At 59.8% G+C, this 12,961-nt stretch overlaps 1 protein-coding gene across 2 annotated transcripts; it reads left to right on the forward strand.

Moving 5' to 3' along the window:
- The first annotated feature begins 200 nt into the window (after positions 1-200).
- On the forward strand, positions 201-8,332 carry UPK3A (uroplakin 3A). 2 transcript variants are annotated; one of them, XM_053919693.2, is made up of 6 exons: positions 201-333; positions 1,290-1,445; positions 2,998-3,277; positions 4,769-4,851; positions 6,382-6,514; positions 8,011-8,332. In XM_053919693.2, exons 1-6 carry the CDS (start codon positions 282-284, stop codon positions 8,168-8,170), a joined length of 864 nt encoding a protein of 287 aa, XP_053775668.1. In that variant the 5' UTR covers positions 201-281; the 3' UTR covers positions 8,171-8,332. The 2 variants fall into 2 exon arrangements, with proteins under 2 accessions (XP_053775668.1, XP_053775669.1); XM_053919694.2 differs by lacking the exon at positions 201-333 and adding an exon at positions 404-553.
- Positions 8,333-12,961: the final 4,629 nt, after the last annotated feature.

Genomic DNA, 12,961 nt, shown 5'->3' on the forward strand with positions numbered 1-12,961 from the left:
GAGTCTCAAATTGGAGTGGCTTGTCCCCAGGTATCCTTAGGCGGGAGACGCGGTGCAAGTCTCTGCACTCAGTAGGCGCTTAGGTAAAGGCTCCTGCGTGCAGAGTGCTGGTGGATGCGCTCCCAGGGATACCTGTCTGCCAGGAGGCCGGGGGCGGGGCGTATGCAAATAGTTCTCTAGGAGGTCGAGGATTGGCCGAGGGGACGAGGGCAGGGCGCGCCCGGAGCCCAGGGCTGGCAGGTGTGCTGCAGCGCAGAGGCGCGGTGCGCTGGTCCCCCGCGATGCCTCGGCTCTGGGCCTTGCTGGTCCTCCGCTGTCTGCGGCTGTGCTGGGGTAAGCGGCTGATGAGCGGAGGGCGCCAGGCCCAGGGTGGGCCGGCAGCTGGGCCCGGGGGCGTGTCCTGCACCCGACCCTCCGTAGGAGTCCTGAGAGGAGCGTTGGAGATGGGCACCTCATTGATTCACTCCAGGAAAAAAGGCACGGACGCCTGCTCTGGGGCCGACCCCCGAGCCGGCTCCGGGGCCCAGACTGCAGTGATAGCCAACACTTCTTAGTAAGCTTCCCCTCGTGGGGATCCCAGGGCTCCTGGGTGGCAGAACCCTGTGACGGGCGCTGTGGGAGAGCCGGGAAGGCACTGGACTAGACCCCCGGTGCTGCCTGGTCTGGGGAGGTGGAGAGACATTCCAGGTGAAGGAGCAGCAAGGGCAAGTTCAGGGCGGAGGGAGGTGGCATGCCCTGTCCTGGGAACCTCCCCTCCGGCGTCCATCTGAGGGGATGGAGCTTGGGGTGAGGGAGGGGTGCACAGTGGCCAGGGTGGAGACCCCGTGAAGCAAGGCCCAGAAGGGTCAGGCCCTCCGTGCCCCTCCAGGGGGACTGGACTGCTCTAGTGCCTGGGCTGGATTTGCATGTTAGAGAGCAGAGGGTGGGGGGAGGGCTTGTTACCAGGGTTCAGGTGAAGAGGGTGGGGGTGGAGGGACACTTAGGAGGGGCAATGGGGTTCTTGGCGACTGACTGTCTGCTGCCAGGGAGAGAGAGGGCAGAAGGTCAGCTGCCCTGCCCGGTTCCTGGCCACAGTGGCTGGGTGGGGGCCGGGGTGCGCCCGTATGAGGCAGGCGGGTTCCTGAGGTGGCCTGTGGGGAGGGAGGGACCCAGTGCCAGGCACACAGCGGCTGCTCATACCTGCTGCGTGCAGACGTGTGTGCGCGCGTGCGCTGGGAGGAGGGCAGGGCGTGCCCATGGATGTGGGCGGTTCTGCCGGGGCCAGCCCCTGTCCTCACTGCTTCCCCCAGGGGTGAGCCTCCAGCCCCAGCTGGCCAGCGTGACCTTTGCCACCAACAACCCCACCCTCAGCACCGTGGCCTTGGAGAAACCCCTCTGCATGTTTGACAGCACCGCGGCTCTCTACGGCACCTATGAGATTTACCTCTACGCCCTGGTCGACTCGGGTGAGGGACACTGGAGGGGTCTGACCTGACTGCAGGGAGGAGGGAAGCAGGCAGGGAGAGGGGCGCTCCATCCCTGTGAGTAGCCGCCCTTGTGCCTGCTCAGGGCCAGCCCTGGGCTGGGGGCTCCGGCCACAGTCATGGGCTTGCCCTGGAGGGACACCAGTCTAGGGGGGAAATCCCAATAGCACCCATCACCGCGTACCCACCTCATGCCAGCTCACCTTTGAGCTGACCTTGGCAGCCAGCCCGCAAGGCAGCTACAGCTGACCTTTGAAGAACACGGTTTGAACTCCGCAAGCCCACTTATGTGCTGTTTTTTTCGATCAATTCTGTAAATGCATTTTTTCATATGTTTTCTTTCTCCAGCTTACTTTACTGTAAGAATACAGTATATACTGCATATCACATACAAAGTATGTGTTCATTGACTGTTTATGTTATTGATAAGGCTTCCAGTGCACAGTAGGCTATTTGTAGTTATTTGGGGGGAGTCAAAAGTTATACGCTGATTTTCAACTGTGCCCCTAACCCCCAAGTTGTTCAAGGGTCGGCTGTGTTAGGGCACCCATCACAGAGCAAAGAATTAAGGTTGGGAGAGGTGGGGTAACTCCTGCAGCTGGGCGGCAAAGCCAGACTCTCTGGTCCTCAAGTCCAAGTTACTCCTGAGGTGGCTCAAGATCGGCGTTTTCGCCCTGGCCGGGCAGCTCCATCGGTTAGAGAGTCATCCCAACACGCCAAGGCTGTGGGTTTGCTCCCCGGTCAGGGCTCACACAAGAATCCACCAGTGAGTGCGTAGATACGTGGAACAGCAAATCCAGACACTCTCTCCACCCACACCTCCTCTCTCTCCAAAATCAAGACATTTTTAAAAGTTAAAAAAAAAAAATCAGTGTTTTCGAGGGAACCTGCTGGCTCCGGTCCAGCCCTCCCGGTCACTGGCAGCCACCCTGGGCTCTGGAGAGAAGGAACTCAGGGACAACCTCGTTGTTTCTAGCAACCAGCCACGAGCAACAGCCCCGTAGGGCCCTCACTATATTCTTTCAGCGAGCACTATCGCCCGCCCACCTGGGCCCGTCTGTGGGCACGCGGGGCAGTGTTGTCCCACTTCACAGGCCGGGGTCCAGACAGGGGACGCGAGTTGTTCAAGGTCACCCAGCTAGTAAGGAAGAGACCCAGGACTGCCCTGGGGCCGCCTGCCTCCACGCTGTTCCCCGTGCCGTGTGACCCTCCTCCCCCTTTCCAGAGGACGGAATCTGGGCTCTCAGGGAGGAAACAGTCCACTGGGGTAGGGGCACTACAGGCCTGGGGCCAGAGGAGGAGGGTGAGAGCCACACGAGGCCAGAGTCGGGGAGGTGCTCCCTGCCGCCACCTCCATCCATTGCACAGGGAGTCCCAGAGGGCAGGGCCTGAGCTGCCTGGTGCCTGCCTGTGACCCCAGGGCCCAGCACAGTGCTGGCTCAGAGGATGTTCAGGGGCGTTTAGTGAATGACTGAGTGAGTGACTGAGCTGGGGTGGCCAGGGGCTTCACTGCCTCCCCGCACCGCCCCTACAGACAGCCCCAGGAACGCCTCCGTGCAGGATGGCGCCAATACCCCGCTGAGCACCACCTTCCAGCAGACGGGCGGAGGGAGGACCGGCCCTTACAAGGCTGCAGCCTTTGACCTGACGCCCTGCAGTGACCTGCCCAGCCTGGAGGCCGTGGGGGATGTGTCCCGGGCCTCGGAGATCCTGGACGCTTACCTGGTCCGGGTGGGCGCTGATGGGACCTGCCTGACCGACCCTAACTTCCAGGGCCTCTGCAACCCACCCCTGTCAGCGGCCACAGAGTACAGGTGGGTGCAGGGCCCCCTGGAGCCAGCAGCTGTGCCCCAGCCCCCACTCAGAGCAAGTGAGTGGGACAGGCCACGTGTCTCAAGGTCCTGCTATGTGCCAAGAGTGTCTCGGGTCCCCCGAAGGGCTCCTGGGGCGAGTGACTATGCACAGGGCCGCACACTCAGCAGGGCCCCCACTTGGCTTCATGCTTTGCCACCTTGAAATTCTTAACTTTTTAGCAAGGGGCCTGAATTTTCATTTTGCACTGGGCTCCTCAAGTTATACCCTGGTCCTAGCCCGTCACCCACTCAACACCCTTCCATCTGACAGGGAGGGAGCTGTGGTCCAGGGAGAGAAGGGTGTCACCCGGTGAAAAGAGGGGCTCAGCATGACCTGGAGCCTTCTCTGAGGCTTCCCCAGCGCCTGGCCAACCCCCTGCCTTTTCCTGCCTCCCTCCAGTGCGCCTTTGTGTGACCCTCCCCACTATGGGGGTCCCTGGCTCATTTCCACAGGTGTTTGCGGAGCATGTTCTCTGTGCGGAGCTGGGGGCTCAGCCCTGACCCATGGCCAGGGGCTCTGACCTGGTGCCAAAGCCACTCTTGTTGCCATGGAGATGCCTAGGTTGGGGTCTCTGTGCCTTCTAAGCTGCACTTGGGGGTGGCCAGGCCATCACTTGCCTGCCATTGTCTCAGCTGCCCCTCCTTCGGCCTCAGCCACCAGGCAGGACAGGTGTCCTCAGCCTGCTCCTCTCCACCTTCAACCCTCCCCTCCGACCTTGATCTCAACCTCTCTGTCCTCCTTGATCGCAAAGCCCTCCCCACCTGGGGGCACACCTGTGTCCCAGGCTCTGGAACTCTCATCTTTAAACCTAGAGAAGCAGGGGATTAGAGATGTTGAGGGTCTTATTTTTTTTTAAATGTGTTAAGTGTTAGGCTGATAATTTCATAGTTCTCAGAAAATCCATGAGTTTAGACTGACCTTCAGTCAGCTGTGGGAATTTTGTACTGTATCTCCGATCTTCCTGTATGAATCTCCGTGCCTGGTTGGGGTTTTCTGCGTGTGGTATGGGGCCCTGACCCCAGAGCAGTAGGGGTGGGGTGGATGTTACCACTGTTGTTTGGTCCCTTGTGTGGACCCAGGACCGGGCTGGGAAGGTGGAAGGCGAGAACGCAGGGAGGACAAATGGGTCAACACTCGGGGGAAGCGCTACTCGTGTCCGGCATCTGATAGAAAAACAGAGGGGCTCCCGGAGGGAGGGCCCTGGATGCTAAAGGCTTCCTGGAGGAGGTGGCCTCTGAGCTCGGGAAAGGGTCCTGGCAGTGATTCATGGCGCATGGGCCGATGCAAAGTCCAGCACCACCCTGGTGCTCGGAGCCCACCCTTGGCCGCCTAGATTTCCATCTAGAAGTCCCCACTCTGTCCCCAAGCCCAGCTGTCCTAATCCCTCCCGCCACCCTGGGGCTGGGGCTCACGGGATGAGCGGAAGTCATCCTCGTTCTGTTTCCTTTCAGGTTCAAGTACGTCCTCGTCAATACGTCCACGGGCTTGGTACAGGACGAGACCCTGTGGTCGGACCCCATCCGAACCCGCCGGCGTGAGTGGGGGTGATCCAGGGTGGGGGGCATGGGTGGGGGGGACGTGGTCCTCAAGGGACCCTGGGAAAGCCGACTCAGGCTGTCACTCTGAAAACTCTCCCCAGACACAGGCAGGCCACTGGGTTACGAGGACAGTGCATTTTAAAGTAATTTAACCCCAAATATCATCCTTCCCCGCTTCCTTGAGGAAGAGGATTGGTGATGTTGGGCCGGCTGGCCGGCTGGACGCCTGCACCCTTGATGGCGGGGTCGGTCTCCGCTTTCCCTGCCTTCGCGGTGCGTGTGCTTCCGTGGGCGTGTGCGGTCGTCCTGCATTTACGGCCCATGTTGGCTCTCACAGCAGCCCATGTCGGTCCCGGGCCCTGGGCTCCAGGCTCCCTGGGTGGCAGGGCCTGAACCCTGGAGCAGCAGGAGGCCCCGAGGCCTGGGCCCCTGCCTGCGGCCCTGCCCTGTCCCTCCTGAAGATTCCATCTGAGGCCTCCACTCAGGTCCGAGGTTTCCACACACGGAATCATGTCTGCTGAGCCTTAGGGGCAACAAAAGGGATTTCCGAGGGTACTTTTGATGGCATGTGACCCTGACTTTACAAGTCCCCTCCCATAACACCTTGGACCCCGGGAAGAGATGCTTGGTCCCCAAGACAGGCATGGAGCTTCCTCTCACCCCACAGTTAGCTGGTGAGGCAGTTAGGGACTCTGGAAGGTGGCCAGAGGTCTCACAGCTAGTGAGGGGTAGAGCTGGGCCTGGGGGTGGGTGCTCCCGCTGGCTGATCCCCGCTCTGTGCTGCTGAGACTGCTCCGCCTGGAGTCCTCAGTGCAAGGCCAGCCTCTAGGCCTGGCTGCTATGTGAGCACAGAGGGCCTCAGGCTCCAAGTCTGAGAACGGGGAGGAGGACGCTCGCCCCGCCTCCCCAGCAGGGCCCCTTGGGTGATCTGGGTGAGAGCCCTGGGCCTCAGGCGTGATCTTGTGGCCCAGACAGAGCTACAGGCTTGAGTCTGGAGTCGGGGGGCCTTGAGTGGAAGGCGTCTCCTAAAGCTGCTGTGAGCCGACTGCAGAATGGGGGCGTTGAGGGACCGATGTGCCGCCATGGCTGGAACGAGGCCAGGCTCCCGGTGGGGCCTGACGCTGTCCACTCAGTCCCGAAGGGCGACACTGGCCAGAGCAGCGGGGAGCCCCGGTGTGCCCGGCTCCACGCGCCCGGGCCCTTTGCGGCCCTTTGTTCTGGTGGGTTGTAAACGCCTCCAGTTCCTCGCTCCAGGGGACTCGAGTCAGTTTATCATGTAGAGGGACAGTTAGCTGTCCTTGTGCAGAAGGACAGTTAAAAGGGAAGCGAGCAGACACGCACAGGAGAAAGTTGGGAACTGGGATGTGGGGCAAGCCCGCGAGGCTGGGGGAGGGGAGCCTTCACGGACCTGGGTCCCCACCTCATCCCTGGGACTTGCTGCTGCGGGGCGGGGACAGCCCCCGTGCGTCCCAGGGAGAGGGCTGGGGGTGCCGTGTGTGGGGAGTGACAGGCCTGCGTCCTGCCAGCCACCCCGTACGCGGCGATCGACACGTGGCCCGGCCGGCGGAGCGGCGGCATGATCGTGATCACGTCCATCCTGGGCTCCCTGCCCTTCTTCCTGCTCCTGGGCTTTGCCGGAGCCATCGTGCTGAGCCTCCTGTGAGTACCCACAGCCGAGGGCAGGGCTCGGGGACATGCAGCGCACCTTCCCTGGGGAGGGTCTTCTGAAGCGGGGACGGCCCAGCAAGCAAGAAAGCCACCTCTCACCCAGGGTGGGGTGGGATTGGGGAGAGGGAAGCCGAATCCTGGGGCAGCCAAGGTCATGGCCAGCTGGGTAGGGCTGGGTTGGTGGGCAGACCCCAGGTCTGACACAGTTAGACAACCTCAGGTCCCTCTTCTGGAAAGTGAAGAATCTGATAAATGTTGCCCCTGCCCCGGGCTGTGCAGGTTAGGTGAAACAATCCCCAAGGAGCCCTCAGGGCGGAGCCCAGGCACCAAACAAGCACGGCTTTTGTGGTCTTTGTGACTCACCCAGCTGCAGCACAGATGGGGAAACTGAGGCCCGAGAGAGCAGCGTGACCAATTAAAACAGAGGTGGGACCGGAGCCCCGGTGCCCTGACTTCACAAACAGCTCCGATTTGTGTCTGTGTGGGTTAGGACTCAGGTCTCCATGGACTGACGGGAGCAGCTGACAGAGCTGCCTGGTGGGAGGACAGGCATGCGCACAGCCCGTTATTCCTGGGAGGACTGAGCAGGGGGTGAATCACGCACCCGCAGGTGCCGTGGGAATCCGGAGGAGGACAGGGCAGATCCTGCCTGGAGCATCAGGGTGGGCTTCCTGGAGGAAGGAACAGCAGGAGCAAAGTCTCATCAAGACTGGGAGATAGGGATGGATGGAAAAGTCACATGCAGTGTGCTTCTCAGCAAGAGAGGGAGCCCCAGGGGGCTTGGAAGATCAAGAGGGAGCCTGTCCCAGGGGAGAAGGGAGCAGGTGAAAACCTTCTCGGCATAGGTGAAATGAAGTGGACAGGCAGAAATTAGCCAGGCAGGAAAAGACATGGGTAGGTCCGGGATGGGGCGGGGGCTGGTGAACTGGGAAATCAAGTCACCTTTTGAAGTTTAAATTAATGACAACAGAAATACTAGATCAGATCAGCCCGGGAGCAGTCAGGACGCCATCATATGACCCTCCCTGCCCAGGGGGCAGCACCCTGTGTGGTGACGAGTGTTCCGTTGTCTGACTCGAGCCTGGCTCTTCCATTTATCCCTCCTGTCATTTCTGGCTCTGGCTGCACCAAGCTTCTCACAGCTGCCCCAGATACCCCCTAGAATGCCCAGAATGCCTGTGTATGCCCACACTCTTCTCCTTCAGGGTGAGATTAATTGCTCCCTCCTCCAGGAAGTCCTCCTGGATTTGTCCATTGCGTCTGGTCATTGCTGTAGTCTGTCTCCCTGTACAATCTTAACTTCCAAGTATTCAGCTCATCCCGGGACTTGGCACGCAGTAGGCACTCTGGAAAATTTGGTCTGTTGGATGAGTGCCTGAGGCAGCCTCTGTGAAAGGCGGGTCTGAGTAGGAAGGTCCCCGAGCAGCTAGAGCCATTCAGGCTCGCTCTGCGCCCCTAACCATGGCTCTCTTCATTTTCTCGGTCAGGGACATGGGCGGTTCTGACGGGGAAGCCACGCACGACTCCCAGATCACACAGGAGGCTGTCCCCAAGTCCCTGGGGACCTCGGAGACTTCGTATGCAGCTGTGAGCCGGGGGCTGCCCCTGGACAGGGCCGAAGTGTATGGCAGCAAGCTCCAGGACTGAGCCGGGCACCAGCCAGCAGCCTTCTCCCCAGGACCTTGCCCGGGACTCTGCGGCAGCGGGTGTTCACCCCCCGACCCCACCCACGGTGACACAGGCCCGTCAGTCCGACTGCAGGAAGACTTGTAATAAAGTCTTCTCGAGAGTTTGAGTCCAGTGAAGATGTGCGGAAGGAGTGACTCCGAGGGTGGAGGAGTCCATGCGTGCTGAGCGGAGGGCTTGTTTCTCTGGGTGGGGGGCGGGGAGCAGGGGACCCATTTTCAGTCCAGGCCAAGGTGGTGATTGCTGATGAAGTCAGGGCTGTGGGAGCCCCTGGTGGTCTGGCCCGCCCTCCCCGATGGCCTCACCGGAGCGGCAGGGGTCCTGCGGGACTGGGCTGTGCATGCAGTTACAGGGTGGTGTCTGGGGTGCCAGCTGCCAGGTCCTGGAGATCTGGACACCGAAATGAGTCCTGGGCACAGCTCTCTGGCAGCTCACGTGTCACCTGCAGTCATCTTTCTCCCTGGGGCTCAGCTTCCCCATCTGTGAAACGGGCCGATGTCAACAGCTCATTTCAGGGCCGTGCTCCGGGCTTCTCCCCAGCTTTCCGGTCCCACTGGGAGGATGGAAAGGCTGGGGGACATGGAGGGGAGGTACCCAGCTCACTTGCGGGGCTCGAAGGGGCTCTCCAGTCCCCTATCTCTGCTCAGATGGCTGGATTCTGTCTCCTGAGCCAGGGAACGAGACTGCTTCCCTTTGTGAGACGGACCAGTCGTGGGCCCTCTTCCAGTCGTGAAAGGAGAAGAGCCTGTCGGAGCAGGGGTGCTCAGGGCAGGAACACATCCCGCAGGCTGATGGTGCTGGGGGCGCACATCCACAAGGGGTCCCCCAGCTGCGAAGGCAGGAGGCAGACAACGGGAGCCCAGAGGACCCAGTGCCGTGCCGTGGAAACGGGAGGAGGGAGTGGGGGTGCTGCTGGGGGGGGTGCCAGCCTGGGTGTGCCCGGAGCCCCCTCCTGGATCCCCTGGACCGTCTTCTGGGCCCCACTCTGGGGTCTGGGGGCACTGGATTTCCCTCCCCCAGTCCTGGGCACCCTCCTGGAGCCCTGCCCCCTGCCGGGCAGCTGGCCAGACTTCTACGTAGACCCCCAGCAGCAGACGGAGGGCAACGCTCCCTGGAAGTCTGCCCTTGTCGGGAATTCGTGCGAGTGTGCATTCTCTGTTACAACATGCCTGTGTTTATTTTACTTTTTAAGTGGAGGTGAGACTCACGTAACATAAAATTAACCGTTTAGAGAGAACAGAGCGGTCCCAGGGCTAGGCGACCACTCTCTCGAACTCCAAACCGTCTTCCTCACCGAAGGGGACCCCACTTTCCCTCCCCCACCCGAGCCCGTGGATTCCGCAGCCCTGGATATTTCCTGTCTGTGGAAGCACGCAGCACGTGACCTTCGCGCGGGCTTCTCTCACTGAGCATCCTGTGTTTGAGGTCCGTCCACACGGGAGCGTGTGGTGTCTGTACTTCACTCCTGTTGTGGCTGAGTAACGTTCCACTGTCCGGGTCTGTCACTCAGGGTTGATGGGCATTCGGGTTGTTTTCACGCTGGGCCACTGGGCCATACGTGGCCACTTGGAACGGCGCCACTAGGGACAGGCAGGTGCGTGCCTCTGTTTGCACACGTCCTCAGTTATCACGGGCACACTCGGAGGAGAGGAACTGCTGTGTCACGTGGCCATTCTGTCATTCCCTGGTGAACTTTCTGAGGAACCGCCAAACTGTTTCCGCAGTGGCTGCACTGTTTTGTGTTCCCACCAGCTACGTAGCCTGTGTTTATTTTATTTGTTTTTTTTTTTTAAAGATTTTACTTATTTATTTTTAGAGAAAGGGGAAAGGAGGGTGAAGAGAGGGAGAGAAACATCAATGTGTGGTTGCATCTGGCACGCCCCCTACTGGGGACCTGGCTCACAACCCAGGCGTGTGCCCTGACTGGGAATTGAACTGGTGACCCTTTGGTTCGCAGGCCAGCACTCAGTCCACTGAGCCACACCAGCCAGGGCTGTATGTATTTTAATAGCAGAATGTGTTGGAGTCCAGTGGTCACTGTGAAGGACCCATCCTTAGCTAAGGGTTTGGGGTCCCTTAGTCTGGGTCTACCCCCCATTTGAAAAGCAGGACCTTCAGGTAACTGGAGCCCCTCTCTCTTAGCAGCAGCTACCCCTGGTGGGAGTCGCTGGGGGTCATTGTCTCCTGGTCCCCAGGCCAGCCTGCAGGTGTCTGACTCGGAGTACCCGAGTGGGGTAGGCGCATTGCTGCCCCAGTGATTCACTGCCCTCCACTTGCTCTGCTCACTTCTGAGCAGCTCTGCAGGAGCCGTTGGTGGTTGCCTGTTGCCCTTATCCGCCTAGTCCGAGAACGCATCCCATGGGGGGCTGCTCTGTCCGCCTGGGGCCCTGCATGAAATAGCCGCGTGGAGCAGAGCCCTGGGCGACACAGACCGCGAACAGGAAATAAACCTTCTCTTGCAGACACCGAGGCTTTAGGGCTGGTTGTCACTGGAGGGGAGCAGCTCCGCGTAGGTGTCCCAGTGACCTCGCATGTGCCACATTGGCCACTTGGGCACGGCGTCCCCGCAGCTGCTCTGGTCTTGGCTCGGAGCACACAAGGTCTGGGACACGGAGCACAGGAGGTCTGGGAGTTGCTGATCCAAGGCTGTTGCTCCCCGCAGCTCAGCAGCAGGACGGCCCCTCCTCTGTGGCAGCCGTTGCTGGTGCCAGTATCAGCTGTGGGACGAGGAAGGCTGGCACCTCGTTTCATCTTTCCTTTGCTGTCTGAGTCTAGCGAGGATGCTGGGTCTCCGAGTGTGTGTGACCAGCCGACTGCGTCCGCCTGGCCCGTGCAGTCCCGGGGCAGCACACCCCCGCCAGGCTTTCTGATCCCCCGGGCCAAGATGGTGTTGGAAGCCCTGACGATACAGACAAGGCAAAGGACAGATCCCTTTCAGCTTTGGGGCCCCCGAAGGAGGGGCAGCCCAGCGGCCCCTGCTCTCGTCCTCAGGCCCCGAACCTCGCTGTCACTGAGATGGTGACAGTGCTACTCGGTGTCCCCTAAGCCCAACCCCGCACTGAATTGGACCAAACAGCCCCTCCTTCCGTCGCTCCCTGTCAGGAGTGGCTCCCACTCAGTGCGGCACCAGGGGCAGGTACGGTGTCATGTCAGTGGGCGACCAGGTTCTGGGCAGTGGGGGTGGAAGTCTTTGCTACCTTCCAGCCAGCTCGATCCAGTTCCTGCAGAATGAGCCAGGCTGGTGTGCGGTGGTGGGTGGGAGATGCTGGGCTGGCTCGTGAGCTCTGGGCTGGACTCAGGCTTCACGGAAACTTCTCGTTATAAATACCCACAGAAGCCATTTCTCCAGCTCCCTGCTCGGGTCTGAGGGACCCCTCCTCCCACTGGCTGAGCTTTCCACCCTCAGGGATGCTGCCTTCCTTCCCTCCCACCCCTTCGACCCCTCCCATCAGGGGTCGTCATCTGGTCTCTGTAGACATGCTGTGTGACTCTGGGCAAGGAGATAACTTCTCTGGGCCCCCTGACTTCTTGTGTGCAGCGGGGACGTTTCCAGTTTGGAGCTATTACAAACAGAGCGCTGTGAACACTCAGGTCCCTGTATGGGCATTGCTTCCACTTCTCTTGGGAAAATCCCCAGGTGTGGGGTGACTGGATTTTATGGTAAGTGCACGACTCATTCTTAAAGACACTGCCAAACTGTTTTCCAAAGTGCTTGTACCAATTAAAAAACCCTGCATTTTGAAATAATGATAGATTTGCAAGAAGTTGCAAAAAATGTACAGGGAGGTTGGGATAGCCTTCCCCCCCCCGCCCGCCCCCCCCCCCTCCCCTTAATGCTAACGCCTCCTAGGACTGCAGCTGAGTTGTATCAGAAGCAGGAGGCTCACGTGGGCGCCCTCCACAGAGCTGGTCCTATTTCCCCGTGCTGTGGGCGCCGCGTCTGTGTGCTTCTGTGCGCCTAGATTTGTGTCCTCACCACCACAGTCGAGATGCAGAACTGGTCCACCGTCACAAGGCTTGTCCCCACTGTCCCTTTATAGCCACACACTCCCCTCCCCCAACCCCTAACTCATCCCACCCCCTACAATCACTGATCTGCCAGTCTCTACACTTTCGTTATCTCAAAATGTTACCGGAATGAAATCATCCAGTTTGTAACCTTCGCACAATTTCCCTGAGGTCCGCCCGAGTTGTTGCAAATATCAGTAGCCCTTTCCCTTTCATTGGTGCAGAGTAGCCGGGAGACGAAGGCCCCGCAGCTGGGCTACCTGTTCGCCTGCAGAGGGACCACGAGGCTGTTTCCTCTTTTTGGCTATTATGAATACGGTTTCTACGAACACTTGTGTAAGGCTTTTACATGAACATAGTTTTCATTTTTCTAGGATAATTATCCAGGAATGCTATTGCTGGCTTGCACAGAAGCTTGTTTACTTCAGAAAGAAATAACCGAACTGTCCTGGCTGGAAGCCATCGTACATTCCTATGGGCGATCCAGTTTTTCTGCATCCTCGCCAGCATTGGGTGTCACCACTGTTTTCTCATTTAGCCCTTCCTTGTGGTGGGCGGGGTTGGCCCACTCCACGTCCCCACCCACGGCAGCACTGGGGTGGCCAGTCTCTTTAATTTTGGCCACCCCAGTGGTCTACAGTGCTGTCTCCCTTCTCACTGTGGTTTTGATTTGCTCTTCCCCAAAGAACAATGATGTTGAGCCCCTTTGCAAGTCCTTATTTGCCATCCCTGTATCTCCTCTGA

The sequence above is a fragment of the Desmodus rotundus genome, chromosome 3 (assembly GCF_022682495.2).
Source record: "Desmodus rotundus isolate HL8 chromosome 3, HLdesRot8A.1, whole genome shotgun sequence".
NCBI lineage: Eukaryota > Metazoa > Chordata > Mammalia > Chiroptera > Phyllostomidae > Desmodus > Desmodus rotundus.